General features: G+C 37.5%; 1 protein-coding gene across 1 annotated transcript in view; it reads right to left on the bottom strand.

The window, feature by feature from the left end:
* The window catches only part of LOC127423383 (dynein axonemal heavy chain 9-like), a 188103-nt gene that overhangs the window by 60516 nt on the left and 111027 nt on the right, over window positions 1-16560 (bottom strand). The window contains exons 53-59 of the mRNA XM_051667636.1: window positions 12775-13010; window positions 12560-12682; window positions 11163-11367; window positions 8211-8375; window positions 5992-6132; window positions 3566-3736; window positions 3327-3449 (exon numbers count right to left, since the gene is read on the bottom strand). Coding sequence (XP_051523596.1) covers window positions 3327-3449; window positions 3566-3736; window positions 5992-6132; window positions 8211-8375; window positions 11163-11367; window positions 12560-12682; window positions 12775-13010 — 1164 coding nt within the window. The remainder of the gene's footprint in view (window positions 1-3326; window positions 3450-3565; window positions 3737-5991; window positions 6133-8210; window positions 8376-11162; window positions 11368-12559; window positions 12683-12774; window positions 13011-16560) is intronic.

The following is a 16560-nucleotide window of genomic DNA, read 5'->3' as shown; positions in this document are numbered from 1 at the left end:
CAAATTTCTACCAGTTTATCATGTCTACCAGTATATCGCTCACTCCTACCAGCTAAAATTCAATTTTCTTATCAAGAAAATTCACGTTTGATCATACATATATACTGTATGATTTTTCTTGCAAAAAAATGTGGATATACAGTAATATATATATATATATATATATATATATATATATATATATATATATATATATATATATATATATATATATATATATATATATATATATATATTGTTTTTCCCTTTGATATTAGGGCAAAGATATACTGCACAAATGTTATTCTTAATGATAATGTTTAAATTGTTTTCCTGTAAAATGTATCTTAAAAAAAAAAAAAAAGAAAAGAAAAAGAACAATTATTAAAACAAGATAAATTTACTTTGCATAAGATATTAAGGCTTTTTTCTGAAAAAAATATTTTTAATACAAGTGTATTTTGTCTTACTGTACTGGCAGATGAATTTTTTTTTTCATTACCCAAGGTTAGTAACGTAATCTGAATACTTTGCATTACTACTTTAGCACTGTCAGATTTTTTTTTCTTCACTTTTTCACATTAACTTGTTTGTAGTCAAAACAAGTGAAAAAAAAAAAAAATCTGACAGTGCTAAAGTAGTAATCCAAAGTATTCAGATTACGTTACTAACCTTGAGTAATCTAAAGTAATACATTACAAATTAAATTTTGTAGTGGAATACAATTTAAAAGTAACCCCCCAACCCTGCTGAATTGCTATTGGTCTTCCTTCTTACATCTTTTTGCATCCTATTTGATTGGTCTTGTTTCTTACAAATATTTGCATACTGAATTTTGATTGGGCTCACTTTTCTTGCATCTATAGCTGCCTTTACATGGTAAAGACAATGTTATATTATGTGTTAATATTGTGCACAGCTGACTGAAAACAAGATGTGCCCTGAGTGTCATGACAACAGCAGCAAAGCGGCATGATGCAGCATTTATGCAGAACCAAAGCTTAAAGCCTAAACTAACCTAAAACATTATCATAATTCTTTTGCTACACTGAAGCACAAGCATTTCCTTCAGGAAATGCAAATCTAGTTACAATTCATTAACTGGATCATTTGGTCTTTTTGATGAACATTTGAAATTCATTATAGTGGAGTTGTGATATAAAGATTGTGACAAAGGAATATTAATGTACTTTTCTGATAATACTTTTCTCATTTATTATTTAGTCCTTTTGAAACTGGAATGTCACAACTGGATTTAAACCCCTGTGTACCACTGCTTAATGTGTCAGAGCACATGCACTCTGAGGAACAGTCACTGTTAAAGTGCTTTCTGGACATTACAGCTTATTTTGGTTTTGAAAAGATTTAACAAATGTATTTGAGTGCCCAAAACTAACCAAGATTAAGATATTATGAGGATAGAGAGTGAGAGACCACTTAAGTGAGTTATGTTTAGAAAAATGACTGGCTCCGGTTTCTGTGATGACATTTTGTTCCTTTAGAATAAATAAATCATTAAAAGGCAGAAGTTAGCATATCAAATCAAGGACAAACACAGAAGACACAGTCTGAAACTCATGTCCTTCACAATAACAGGGTTTTTCATGCATTGAAAAATTCTCAGCGCCCACCAAGGCGAAATTTCCGGCCACTGAATCATTATTATTATAATACGTTTATAATATTTGATATTACTTTTTTCCCCTAACATGATAGTGTCTTCATCTCACGTTCGGCACTTTTATATGATCAGCGCTAACTATGCTTCCCAACTGAACCGAGCAGTACAGACCATTAATCTGCATGGCTTGACTTGATAGGGCAGAGCGGATCACTTGCAAGCCACTGGATAGCATGGCACAGACCACAAACAAAAAAAGGTCAGACAACACAAACAGCTAGAGCCCTGACATTATATACAACAAGGAAAAGAGGAGAAAACACTGTGTCACTACTGTAGTAAAATCATGACTTAATTTTAACTTGTAGCCCCTAAGAAACAAAAATAAAAAATAAATAAATAAATGTTTAGACCAAAAGCTTTTCCTAAACATTAATATCCACATATGTGGACATTACTAAGTTGTGAAATTTTAAACAATACCAAGCTATAGAGAATCAGATTTTTTTTCTTTATTAAATTGTTTATAATGTTTCCAGGAGTGTTGTTTTTTTATGTTTTTGATGTTACAGACAATACATTAGAAATTAGCATACATTCAAAGTACTGGCCAACATTATCCAATTACTACCAACCATGTTAAAATAAAATTTTGCATGAAAAATTCTGAATATATGTCCCGATAACCATTGTCCCATGTCTGTCAAACATGTTGAGTGGTCCAAACATCATATGTAGCCTGAAAATGAACTTTTGACTGAATGTTAGAAGTGAAGGCACTTGGCTGCATAGGAAAGTTATAGGATGCTCCCTTGCCCTTTATTAGGGAATGACTTAACCTCCAATGTGCTGTCTGTCTGTACTGGTCTCAGAACAGTTTAAAATGCACCTTATTTTCATCCTAACTCCATATAAAGCTTCTGAAAGCTACATTTTCCAGCTTTTGGATGCATTAGTGAATATAGGATATTTTAAGGAAAATTAGCCTATAGTCCACATACGTGGTACTTGTGTTTAACATTGTGCAGTTTCACGATATATCGATGACATTTTTAAAATAGCATATTGGATAAAACTAGAGACTCTGCTCTTTTGACTCAAATAGGTTTTAATGTAAAAACTTCATGAGGTTTCATACCAGGCGTAGTTTTGTTGCCGTTTCTCCCATTGGCGCAATGTTGTTTTGTCACATGACTCGGTGTGTCGAAAGTTTAACATTATAATGACAGCCTAGAGTCCCCTGAACTGAGATCAATCGGTTTAAATTAAATTAAATTATGCATAGCCTATGGCGAAGCCAAAATGTAATGTCCACACATGATTTTAGAAGATTAGTAATATAGCACGCAATTTGTTTGAACTACTTTTACAATACTTTCTGGTGCCTTATGTAATTTTGGAGCTTGAGTGGCCAGGCTATTATTTTTTTGTGTTTCACAAAATAAAGAAATGCTATATAAGGGTGAGTAAATTATGACATAAATTACATTTTTGGTTGAACTATTCCTTCAAGTTAGTTTGCCTTCAAGTGGCACGTTAAAGTAGAAAATTCTGTGTCAAATTCACATACAATGCAGGTTAAAATTTATATTAATTAACAAATACTTTCAATTATGTAATAAACCTACCTAGCTCCTATGGATGACAATGTTCGTAAGCTACTATCAAACACTATTTCTGATGTAGAAAAAAACCCTGAACAACAAATTTATATTTAATAACTTACTTTAATTCCTCCCCAGGAATGATTTGACAGAAAGTCCACAGGTGAGGTCACTCCAGGTTGGACCGGGTACCTCAACAGAAAGTCTAGCTCACTGGGATTAATCTCTTTATTCATGAGCAAGATCTGAAGTGAAGATAAATAAGTGTGTTTAGGAGAAACAAGCAGAGGCGAGGCATAAGTTAGGCTCTTTATGACTTTTCCTGTCATCTGGTAATGAAATAATGAAATAAACAGCTCACTTGAAAGGCAAGCTGGGCGGTGTAGGTGAGTTTGTCACACTCAAAGAGCCCACGGGTGGTGTACTGGAACACAGAGACTGTGATGTTGTCAATCAGATTCAAGACCCGTTGTTTCAAGGTCTCATCTGGGGCAGCCTTTAGTACAGCATTTTGAAACACAACGTTGAACGCCTGGACGTGAGAAGCACACAAAAGCAAAACAGAAGATAAACAAAAAGATAACAAACAGATGGATCACAAACACCCCTGAGGGGGAATTGACTAAGAATGAATTGCAGCCGCTGATAGCGTTGTTTATTTGCACATGTTGTCAGCTGGTGTTTTAGCACTTGATGAAGACATGATGCAAATCAGCTAAAGGCACAAACACTGCAGAACCTTTTTTTTCTTCTGAATGCAATTTGCAAGGTGCAATACCCAATCTTGTGGACTGGTTCTGAGTGCTAGGTTGTGGAGGATGCAGCAGACTACTACGATCATGTACAGTATACTTGGACTGTACAGCATTGCTCAACCACTGTGTTGCAGGTACCTGAATCGGCTCTGTTAAAATGCTAAAAGTACACTCGATTACACCATGCATCTGGTTATAACACTTTTCTCAATCATTTGATGAATTACTGGCATTAGTGCCAGTTACTTGTCAATAGCAAATGTACACACTGTAAACAAAAATGTAAACATCACTGTTTAACAGAGTTTTGTTTACCACCTGCTTTACTTGGGTAGAAATAGTGCAACATTTATTGCAGCAGGCAAATAGCGCTGGGTTTTGTGGATGAGCAGCGATCTTTAATACGTTTTATTTATATAGAAAGGAGCCGTGTTTGTGCTGAAAAGAATGACAATGACTTCATTTAAATACTTGAGGCGCAGCACTATTTCAGCATATTTAGCGGCTGATTAAAGGAATAGTTCACCCAAAAATTATAATTTTCTCATCATTTACTCACCTTTATGCCATCTGAAACTCATATGACTTTCTTTGTGATCATGATTTGAAACTCGATTACACTTCCTCGCACTTGACGCACGCACAATGTACAGCTCGTGTATATGGGCAAAGCCAGAAAGTTTAATCAAGCTTCAAATCATTTGTACCTAGGAGACTGCAGATAGCAAGATTTATAGTGAAAAAGGGGTTACATTTTGGTCTGTTCTCACACAAAACCAATCATGTCGCTTTAGAAGACAGATTAAATCACTTGAGTTTTTGGAGCTTGGAAGAGTTGGACCCCATTGACTTGCATTGTATGGATATATTTACATTATGCGTTTCTCCATCAAAATATTTTAGTTTGTGTTCCGCAGAAGAAAGAAAGTCACATGGGTTTGAGACAGCATAAGGGTGAGTAAATGAGAGAACTATTCTTGAACTATTCCTTTACACTGGATTGCAGGTGGTTAGAGAATCAGACACAGATGAAATAATGCATGTAAAAGTGTCATGCAGTTTAGTGAATTCACCCTACAACGTATTTCACACTGAGTAACGTAAAGGTGCAATCAGTAATAATTATGTTTATGTTGCGCTGACACCAAGCGGCATAGATGCAGCATCATGCAAAAAACAGAAGTTCTTAGTTACCAATGTTGTAAAAATTCCTCTATTCACCATCATCCATGAATAATTTATCCATGAGTAAAACGTAAAATGTAATGGTGATTATGAAGACCAAGCAAGTAATATCTGGCTGGTCATAAGTTCTCAACATGCAGTGCTCATGAATGTGTGCTCAGCACCATATGTAGAAAAAAGCAGCTTTTTCTCTAAGACTGATATAACTAGAGCCTTAATCTCATGTCTTTGTGCATTATTTTAACATAAAATAAAATAAATTAAAAAAACTGCAATTTTGCCATTTACTATTTCTTTCTGTTTAAAAGTAAAAAAACAAAACAAAAACTGAGCGCACCTTTAATACTGTTTTGTTTTCACTCATGCTCTAATGAGACTTTTTTCTAACTGGTTCCTGAGGAAGATCAAGAGTCTCTGCATAAATTTGTACAAAAAGGAAGAGGCAATTATTTTTTTGATAGCTGTGGATTGTCTCTTGACAGTGTGATGAGTGAAAATACAAGGAAGCCAGTGTACAGGACTACATTCATAATCTATTTTCAATTAATGTCTGCAGAGCTGTTCTTCGTAACATTAAGATCCCTCCATTATAAGCTTGTGTTTATAGTACAGTGATGTCCTGCAGAATGTAAGAGCCCATTATATTAAATACCATAGTTCACCACGGATGAATAGTTATGTCAGCCTGAGACAGAACACAGTATAATAAAAGCACAACTGAGCCGGCAACAGAAAACACAAAGTATGAGTGAGGTACAAACTAAATCTTTGAGTGCAGGGAAATAAACAACAGGTTCTTCAAAGAGCCAGTCTGTGATTCAGGGTCAACAGTGGAGTTGAGCGGTACCTTGAGAGAGAACTGGTACATGGGGTGGATTTTATTAAGGTCGTTCATGATAAAGTACAGAAGCGAAGCTCGGGCCGCCGCCAGACGGTAGTGTTCTCTCGCATCATTGATTTCTGACTCCGTCACCTTGGCTTCCTTCACCTGTATTGGTGCATATTCACACACAAACACAACTTAGCTGAGCTGAGGATTACAATCATTACGAATATGCCAATACAATCTTTGGAAAAGGTTGAACTCCATAGCTGACAGAGTTTAACTGCTCATGTTTATGAAAGATTATTGAACAACTATCAAAAGTGTGTTACGTGTCATGTTAAGCAAAGTTCTTTATTAAAGGTGATGTGTGTAATATATTTGATGTTAAAATACTTTCTCCTGTCAAACATTCTTTGCAGAAACAACTATTAATAAGATATTCCCCAGGTTTATTCCCCTGAAATAACATGACCTGGGAGGGGGATTATCTGTTTGACTTTCCAATGGCAGATGGGAGAGTGTTCAGGAAGCATTTGAGTGCTTGAACGGCAGCACTTATGTGATTGATATTGATATTGCTTAAAGGGATAGTTCACCCAAAAATTCCCACGGAAAATTATGCCATAATTTTCTCATTCTCCTGTTGTTCCAAACCCATATGACTTTACTTTTTCCCATGAAATAAAAAATGACATTTTAGGCAGAATATTAGGAGCTGACAGCCTTAGTCACAATCACTTTCATTATATGGAAAAGGATGCAATAAAAGTGAATGGCAACTAAGGCTAACATTCTGCCCATTAGGGTTGGGTATTGATACAGATTTCCCCAGTTGATTTGATTCCGATTCCAAGCTCTCGATTTGATTCGATTTCGATTTAATATCTATTTATATGGGTATATTTCAGTTATATTGTCCATTTTGCTTACATTTTTTTTTTTTTATTCTCTCAGCTAATGCTGCTAATTATACAGTGGACCTTCTAACTAGGTACACTACTGAAATATTAATTTGACTAATTATATTTTATTTGTTTTTCATCATTTTGGTCACATTTTGGCTTTTTAAAAATGAACAAATCCATGTATTCAAACAATAAATAAGATATTATATTTCATATATAATTTTTTGTTACATGATTATTGTTTAATTGCATAATTTGTACTATTTACATGTACTCACACTGATTTGTTGAACACGTGCTAAAACAGATGCTGTCTCTTTTACAAAACCGGCGTTCTGTAAAAAGTGTCTTTAAATTAGCGAATGTTAATGAGAGAGTCTCGAATGACTTTCTCATCTGTGCTATGCATGATTAGAATAAAATTTTACTCTCAACATGCAGTGAAAGGATCTCGCTGCTGAATACTCCACCACTATACTACACATCACTGGTGAGTGAAATGTAAACATTTACCAAACATTTTAGTCGCATATAGTGAAATTTGGTTGCAAATGCAAGAGATTTCCTCTCAATGTAGTAGAGGGTTACACACAGAGCAAAAAATTTAAGAATTGAAATGGAGATCCTTCAAATGAAGACTGCAATGCATTGGAAAATCAATATTTTTGCCCACCCCTACTGCCCAGCATGTCCTTTTGTGTTCAATTGAAAGAAGAAAGTTATACAGGTTTGGAAAAAACATACGGGAGAGTTAATTATGACAAAATTTTCAATTTTTTTGGATGAAAATACTTGGAGTTTAATGACTTAATACTTAGAACAAATTTAAACTTGATAAAACACTGCAATTAATTCAGCCAGAACCGCATTACGTTCAGAATTCATTTAAACTTCATTCAAACTATCTTGATAATATCAGCCTTAGGGGTGCTATTTTCTATCTTTTTAAATGTTACGCCTTTTAAAAAATTTCAGATTCAAGTTTTAAAATCTTCCATTGACTTTGAATTCAAAATGTCACTGAAAGCAATGATGTCATCGCAATATTTGCATACTGAATAGTGACTGGTAAAACAAAGATGCACACTGAGTCTCATGGAAACAGAAAAGTGGGACTGATACTGCATATTTTTTAAAAGCAGAATCAAAGCCTAAAAACTAAGGTTACTTAAAACCTCAAATCTATTCTATTATTTCAGGAAGTTATTTTTTGCAATTATGTAAAGTGACCCAAGTGGTGCAAAAATCAACCTTTGCCTTTAACAAAACATTGAATTAGCTTTGTCTAAAGACACAACAGGTGCTGTTCAAGGTGCTGAAACATCAATACTGCACCTTGTCTTCAATATCCGCTGCTGTTCGTTTGGTTATTTCCAAGTTCTCCACCAGTTCTATGTCTCCAAGGAAATTTCCAGAAGCAGAAGACAGGCGCGAGAGTAGGTTGTCCTCCAGAGTTTTCAAAGTGATTTTGAAGCCGTTCTGCTGCTTTGTAAGGTTCGACTACAAAGTAAAAGACAAAAAGAGGCGTATGTTAAAAGCAGTGAATACCTATGATGATTCATAAAAACAAAACCCATAGCCAAAAAACTGTAGACAGCCACAGATATTAGAGAGCATGTGGAAGGCTGCAGAGATCAATATATTCAGCATCTGCTAGCAGAAGACATGAAGGCAGTCTTTGGGCAGATTAACAGACTTCCTCTTGGCCAAAGACATCAAAACACAACCACTAAAGTGTGAGGGGATTTTCAATGCTGATGGATCCATTTCCAGTTAAATCACATTCCCCAGTCAAACATCTATTTAGCTTGTCATTAAAAAAAAAACAAAAAAAAACAAAAAAACAACATTACAACATCAAAAGCTTGGCATATTGAACTGTCAAGATGAAATACCTCATTGAAGAGGTCAATTTGTAAATATATAAAAGTGTAAGGTACACAACCCAAATGAAACTTTTGGTGGCCAAAAAGCTATCTTATAAAATGGATAGTTCTGATTCTAAATTCTGACAGGACGACGGTGATGACAATAAACATACACCTGTGACCGCATATTCTATTTTATTGCACCAAGTTGATACATTGTTTGGCAACTGCAAATTCCTACAATTAGGGAAATTAATAATATTACTTGGTGGAAGAATTATTTATTTTGAGTATTATTATTAATAATACATTGTACATTATTGGTTTCATATTGCTGTTGCCAGTTTATAACAGCAATAAGCCACTGAATCGTGCCTAAGCACATCCCTTACCCATGGTAAACTCATTGCAATGCACAGGCTCTCGTGGCTTAATGCCTTAAAGGGATAGTTCACAGAAAATTGAAAATTCTGTCATCATTCACTTACCTTCATATTGTTCAAAATGACAGCCACGGGCCACCATTCACTTTCATTGTATTAAGAATAATGCAGTTAAATGGTGGCTGAGACCATGACTAACATCCTTGCAAAAAAGAACATAAGGGTTTGGAACAAGATGAAGATGGGTAAATGATGACAGAATTTTCTTTTTTTTTTTTTTTGGTTAACTAACCCTTTAATACATAATGTAGCTCTGGCAGTGACCAATTTTGCCTTTTAGGAGCCTTCTTTCAACAGCAACAACAAACCACTGCACTGTAAAAATAAAATGACAAGCATTCGGTTCAAAGATATGGACCCTGCCGTGTGACCTCTCATCAAAAAGGAGGAAAACATGTACATTAAACTATACAGTCCTAATTAGTCAGTTATTAATGATTAAATTTCCACTGGTATCTTGTGAATCGAATTACCCCATAGATAGAAAACAAACAATTAACTAGCCAGTCAAACGTCTTATTATGAAAAAAGTGAGATGTAGATTTACAATTTCAGGCAAGTAAACATGCAACAAAAGAGTGACGTTAGTTAAGATAATTTTAGAGGAGCAGAATTCTCCAGCCCATTAGCCAAGACTGATGCCTAGAATAGTGCAGCTCTCCACGGATAACAGTGACATTTACTTGATCTAATGCCCTTCGCATATTGGCAATCTCAATGTGCAAGCAGTAATAAGATAAAAAAAAAAAAAAAAAAACACTGCACAACTTTGCTCACAGCAATAATACTGGTATTCTGTGATGTAAAATACGAGCAAGGAAATCTAAACAAACCAACATAAGAAAAAAGTAATCCCTGTGGTGTGGTTGCATAAGATCTAATTATAAAATCTAGTAAACACAGGGCAAAGTAAAACTAACAGCACATGAAAACCACTCAGTTCTCTCAATGTTAAGGCAGGTGCTGGGGGATTGTCACAGTTTTCTTATAACTTTCAATACTAATTAAGATGATAAGAGTTCTGTATCATTTTTTTCCTCCTCAGGATCTCATATCCGAAGCGCTAATTAATCAAGCTTCATTGAGTAACATTTCAATTTTACGCCGAATGCCGCTGAAGGGATGCACATCTTGAAATAAGCGCATTTTCTTCCTGTCAGTTATTAAAAACACTTTTTCAGTTTGTTGCAATTTGTTACCAGATGAAAGTGTTCATGTTCAGCTTAGATAATTCAGAGAATGGAAATCAAGTAAATCAAGGATTAAAAAAGAAAGATCTTAATGAACTGGTGACAAGTTGTCAGAACATGCTGTCTTAACCCTGCCATTAGTTAATGCCTTTTTCTACGGAAATAGTAAATGTGAGATACAAGATACAAATGCCTTCTTGACCATTCTAAGCTAACTATTTACATGTACTGGTAATACTGTATATGGTCAGTATTTACATACACTATATATGTATATGTGTTTCAAATAGTCTACATCAAAATTGCTTAATAAAGATGTGGGAAGACTATGCTAATTATACTGTATATAAAAGTGCACAAAGTAAACCAATCATTAACCTTTTGTAAGTAAAGATGAGAATACAAAGCAGAACCCTGGGGACATGCAAGTGGTGCTTGCTTTATGATCAAATATTTTAATTTATATTGTGAAACTGGTGTGATTGACTGAGTAGTCTGTCACTGTATGATGACTAATTATCTTTGAGTTCAGACAATCTAGACCTCAGAAACTGATGAATCAAATTAAGCTCGAAATCACCTTTCAAATACCCTCCAATTAGGCGGCATCTATTCTACTTAACTGTCCCTGCAATTAAGTGTGGAGAGAATGATCTAATATCAAAGAGCTTGTCCCTACCTTTAATGAAAGTTCCTCAGAGAATGTTTAAAATGAGGGAGCATATTGTTCCATCAGTCTAATTGAGAGATGCCTGTAAGGAGTCTGAATGTGAGCTATGCTAATACCTTGAGCTCCTCCAAATCAGGTCTTTCCATGCTGACCACGGCCGCCAGGAGTTGGTCCTCCAGGCCATCCCGGGTCACTGTGAAGTTGACCAGTGTGCACTGAGCCTGAAGCTCAGGTTGGTAGTGAGGGTTTGCCAGCTTGGTGTGAAGGATCAGACGAAAACTGGGGTTGTACTCGCACTCCTTGTCTCCAATCTTTATGTAGCTATTGTAGATTAAACAAAAATGCTTCATAAGAACCATCATGCAAGTGACTTTCTAAAAAACCCATGAAATCCAAATTGGACTTGTGGCTTTTAGTCCATGTCTGTTAGCTTCAGCTGCTTTTCCACCATTGGGCCGAATGGTTCTCATTGCAAAAACACTCCGTTCCGTGCTGATCCGGGCCACTGTTACGGTTTCTTTTACCATGGAGAATGATCTCTTATTTCAGTTTTTAGGATTGCTTTTTAGCCTGGTTTTTACTCTGCTAAAGCACAGAAAAGATATGCCCCATTTCGTAAAAAGGAAAGCAAAGAAAAAAAGGAGAGAGTTTTAGCCTCATTTGCTGAGGCCTGCCACCGGACACAACACACACAAAGTTAAAAGTTCCCAGACTAAAAAGAACTACCTGACAAAAAAATGGTGAGCATAAAAATTATGTCATGAAATCATGAAAATACACCAAACATACACTATTTTTATTACATTTTATTAACCTCACCATAGCGAAATTTGCCAGCTACCAAAAACAAATGAGTTACCTTGGTGTTGGCAAATTGACAATCATGAGTCGCAACGTATTAAAGCCATTCCACCAGCACAGTTGTGGAAGGTTAACCATGCCAAGAAATCCAAGCTGAGAATAGTTTGCAATCCTGCTGTACCGAACCGTGCTTAAGTGAAAATGCTACTGGAACTGTTCCTCACCGTGCTCAGAACCGTTTGGCCCAATGGTGGAAAAGGGACTTTTGAGGCAGTCTTTTGTATAGTTAGTGTAATCCTAAAAGTTGACAAAATATATTTTTTGCAGATACACATTTAAAATGTAAAATCTTTCTCTTCCAGCAAAAAAAATAAATAAATACAAAATAAAAAATACAAACTCTGCCATACAATTCCAAAATGCAGTAACCAGTTAAAGCTGAAACTGGGGAAAATGGCTTCAACATTTTTTGATTGTCGTGCCATATGTGGATTATATCTCAGTAAATTTTTTTAAGCCCATCTGTTACAGGATGAATCAAAGTCTAACACCATGTCCTAACAATATGGGATAAGATTTCAGTGAAAAGCAATTTGTCTGTCCACACTAGGTGAAGGTGAAGCAACAGTTGCTTCACCTTCACCTAGTGTGGACAGACAAATTGCTTTTCACTGAAATCTTAAAAAAATAACAATAAATCCAATATTCTTACCATCCTTTCTTTATTGTTTCACGACCAAGTAGCGGACTGAGAACCGGATCAACAGACTCTTCTAAATTCTCAATGAGGACGACTTCACCTACAGATAATGCTCTCTCAATGGAGTCCAGATATCTTTATAAGAACATACAGACAGTAAAGTAACAAATGTTAATTAATCAAACAGATTTTTAGATAAGGTATGTTTTGACTGCATGTAGTCATACCCTCTCTGCCCGATCCTGATGATACGGAGGTTATCTCCGTATTTGTTTTTTATCCATTTTATTCCCTGGAGCTGGGGATCCACCATTAGTGGCCATCGCTCGCAGCTGGTGAGGATGGTGGCGTTCTCGGTTGACATTCTGTCTGCTGGCAGCCCCTCATTCTGCCAGGCTGCAATATCAGCATCATCTGTCAGCATGTTCAGGGGGTCCAGGCCTGGAGTCACCGGGATTGGCACCTGTGGGGAATTAGAGAACTATGAGCAATGACACTGATATTGTATCAGCTCAACCCAAATGGGTAATTCCCGCCCACAAAAACGCCATTTTGATTCACATAATGAGCTTATAATAAATACAATGAAAAATGTAAGTAACCGATAAGAAGAAATAAATGATTAATGGAACATATATATATATATATATATATATATATATATATATATATATATATATATATATATATATATATATGTATATATATTACTATATTTGCTTGATCTAAAGGTCCTGACAATCCAAAGTCATAATGCATTTTAATGAATATTATTTACAGTACGTTTAGTGTCAGTTTTGGGAGTGACTAAATAAAAATAGCAACAAAACTAACTTTCAAAAACTAACCGACATTTTGCAGAAGTGTGAAAGTAGATCAGCATAGTTTACAATACTGTAGCTTTTCCAGTAACAAGTTACCGTTCAGCGGTGTAGCACTGCAAAATGATGCAGCGATTAAAAAAGTGAATATTTAGTTAAATGCTGCAGTTCATAACTGTTTTCACATAGTTACATATAGATTAGGGTGTATTCTAATATCTATTTATTTATTTATTTTATTTAGTGTAAATGTACAGTGGCAAGAAAAAGTATGTGAACCCTTTGAAATTAGCTGGTTTTCTGCATTAATTGGTCATAAAATGTGTACTCATCTTTATCAAAGTCACAAGTATAGACAAATAATGTGCTTAAGCTAACAACACACTAACAATTATAATCTTTCATGTCTTTATTGAACACATCCCAATAAACATTTACAGTGCTGTGGAAAAAGTACATAAACCCTTGGATTTAATAACTGGTCGATCCTCCTTTGGCAGCAATAACCTCAACCAAGCATTTCCGGTAGCTGCGGTTTAGACCTGCACAACATTTAGAAGGAATTCTGGATCATTCTTCCTTACAGAACTGCTTCAGCTCCACCATACTCTAAGGATGTCTGATGTGAACAGCTCTCTTGTGGTCATTCCACAGCATCTCCATTGGGTTAAGGTCTGTGCACTTACTGGGCCACTCCAAAAGGGGAATCTTTTTTTGAAGCCATTCTGTAGTGGATTTACTTCGATGTTTGGGGTCATTGTCCTGCTGCATCACCCAAATTCTACTGAGCTTCAGCTGGTGCACAACCACCCTGATATTATCCTGTAGGATATCTTGATAAACTTGAAAATTAATTCTTCCCTCGATGATGGCAAGTGGTCCAGACCCTGAAACAGCAAAGCAGCCCCAAATAATGATGCTCCCTCCACCGTACTTTACCGTTGGGATAATGTTTTCATGTTGGTATACGGTGCCCTTTTTATGACATACTGTATGAAGTGCTGCGTGTTCTTCCCAAACAATTCAACCATAGTTTGATCAGTCCACAAAACATTTTCCCAGTAGCACTGTGAAGTGTTAAAGTGGTCTTTGGCAAATTTCAGTCACGCAGCAATCTTTTTATTGGAAAGCAGCGGCTTCCTTCATGGTGTCATGCCTTGGACAGCATGCCTGTTTAATGTTTTCCATATAGTAGACTCATGAACAGAGATGTTAACCAGTTCCAATGATTCTTTCACGTTTTAGCCATCACTCTAGGGATCTTTTTTTACCTCATTGAGCCTTCTGTGGTGTGCCCTTTGAGTCATCTTGGCTGTATGGCCACTTCTAGGGAGAGTAGCCACAGTACTAAATTGTCTCCATTTACAGACAATTTGTTTAACTGTGGACAGATGAATATTTAAGCTCTTTGAGATAACTTTTGAACCCTTTCCAGCTTAATGCAAAGCAACAATTCTTGATCACTGGTCTTCTGAGATCTCTTTTTTTGCAAGGCATGGTCCACGTCAGCAGATGCTTCTTATGAATAGCAAACTCAAAATATTTGAGTGATTTTTAAAAGTCAAAGCAGCTCTAACCCACACCTCCAATCTTGTTTCATTAATTGGTTGCCAACTCCTGACTGTAATTAGCTTTTGTTAATGTCATTAGCCTAGGTGTTCACATACTTTTTCCAAACAACACTGTGAATAATTTGTGTGTTATTAGTTTAAACAGATTGTTTTTGTTCATTATTGAAACTTAGATGAAGATCAAACCAGATTTTAAGAAAAATGTATACATAACATCCTGGTTACTTGCGTAACCTCCGTTCCCTGATGGAGGGAACGAGACGTTGCGTCGATGTAGTGACACTAGGGGTCACTCTTGGGAGCCTGAAACACCTCTGGTCTTTGAAAAAAGGCCAATGAAAATTGGCGAGTGGTATTTGCATACCACTCCCCCGAACATACGGGTATAAAAGGAGCTGGTATGCAACCACTCATTCAAGTTTTGAGCTGAGGAGCCGAGACAAGGTCCCGGCCACTTCAGCGGGTAGTCCAGCGTTTTGGCAGGGGGGACTCAACGTCTCGTTCCCTCCATCAGGGAACGGAGGTTATGCAATTAACTAGGACGTTCCCTATCTGTCACTCACTCGAAGTTGTGTCGATCTAGTGACACTAGGGGTCCCTATACGAAACGCCACAACTGGCTGAACTGTGTTACGTGAACTGGCGGTGTGCGATGGGCAGACCACTGTGTGCCTCGTAGCCAGCACACCAGGCCAACACGTAACCTCCCCCAACGCTGTTATGAGTGTCGAACGGCCCTTCGGGGACAAGTCGACAGCCCAAAAGATAGAGACAGGCTAGCCCAGTCGTGGCCTCTTATCCTCTCTTTTTTTTCACTCCCCCCCCCAAAAAGCTCGCGTCCAAGCTCCGGGTGAGGGGGCCCAAGGGGACAAACTTGTCGGACATATTGGCGGGTGGAGCCTCGTGGTGGGGCGGAGCCTGAGGTGCCACGTCGTGTCGTGGCCGTGCTGAGTTCAGGAACATCGAAGCACTTACCTGGCTCCTTGTGACCACCCCTGGAACAGCCTGGGATGGGGGAGGAAGAGGCCTGTCCTCGTGACCCATGGAGACCGTCACATCAGGGGCAGATTTGTGCTACAGCTGGGTGCGCAGGGGCGGGGAGACCGCCGCTGGAGCGTCAAACCTGCCGAAATGGAATGGTGGACATTGGTCGTGATGACGGTCGTGCGCATCGGGTATGTGACCCAGGGAACAAGGAAACCGCTCTTTTGCTGAACTCTTGGGTACCGCAGCCACTTGGGCATGAGGCGAAATTAAATAAAAAGGTAACAAAAGATTCTCCTCCCGGCCCTCCACCGGGGGATGGAGTGGTCTGCTTACCAGCTCCAGAGCAGCGGGTTTCGTCGTCCCTGGGCCGCCCGTCTCAGGGGCACTTCGAAGCCTTTCTTGGGTTCTTGGCGGCCGGCTGTAAGATGGGTGGCATCTGTTTCCTGCGGTGGGCTCCATGCCAGGGCCGGAGGGATGGGCTGCGCCGGAGCCGGTGCAGTCACCGCAGGAGGATACCCTTGGCGACGAGCAGACGGGGTGCAGGATGTGCCAGATATCCTCCGACTGCTGCTTCACTGCCGAGAACTGCTGGGCAAAGTCCTCTATGGTGTCATCGACCAGGCCAACCTGGGAA

The sequence above is a fragment of the Myxocyprinus asiaticus genome, chromosome 32 (assembly GCF_019703515.2).
Source record: "Myxocyprinus asiaticus isolate MX2 ecotype Aquarium Trade chromosome 32, UBuf_Myxa_2, whole genome shotgun sequence".
Classification (NCBI taxonomy): domain Eukaryota; kingdom Metazoa; phylum Chordata; class Actinopteri; order Cypriniformes; family Catostomidae; genus Myxocyprinus; species Myxocyprinus asiaticus.
This window is presented reverse-complemented; position numbering and strand designations above follow the sequence as displayed.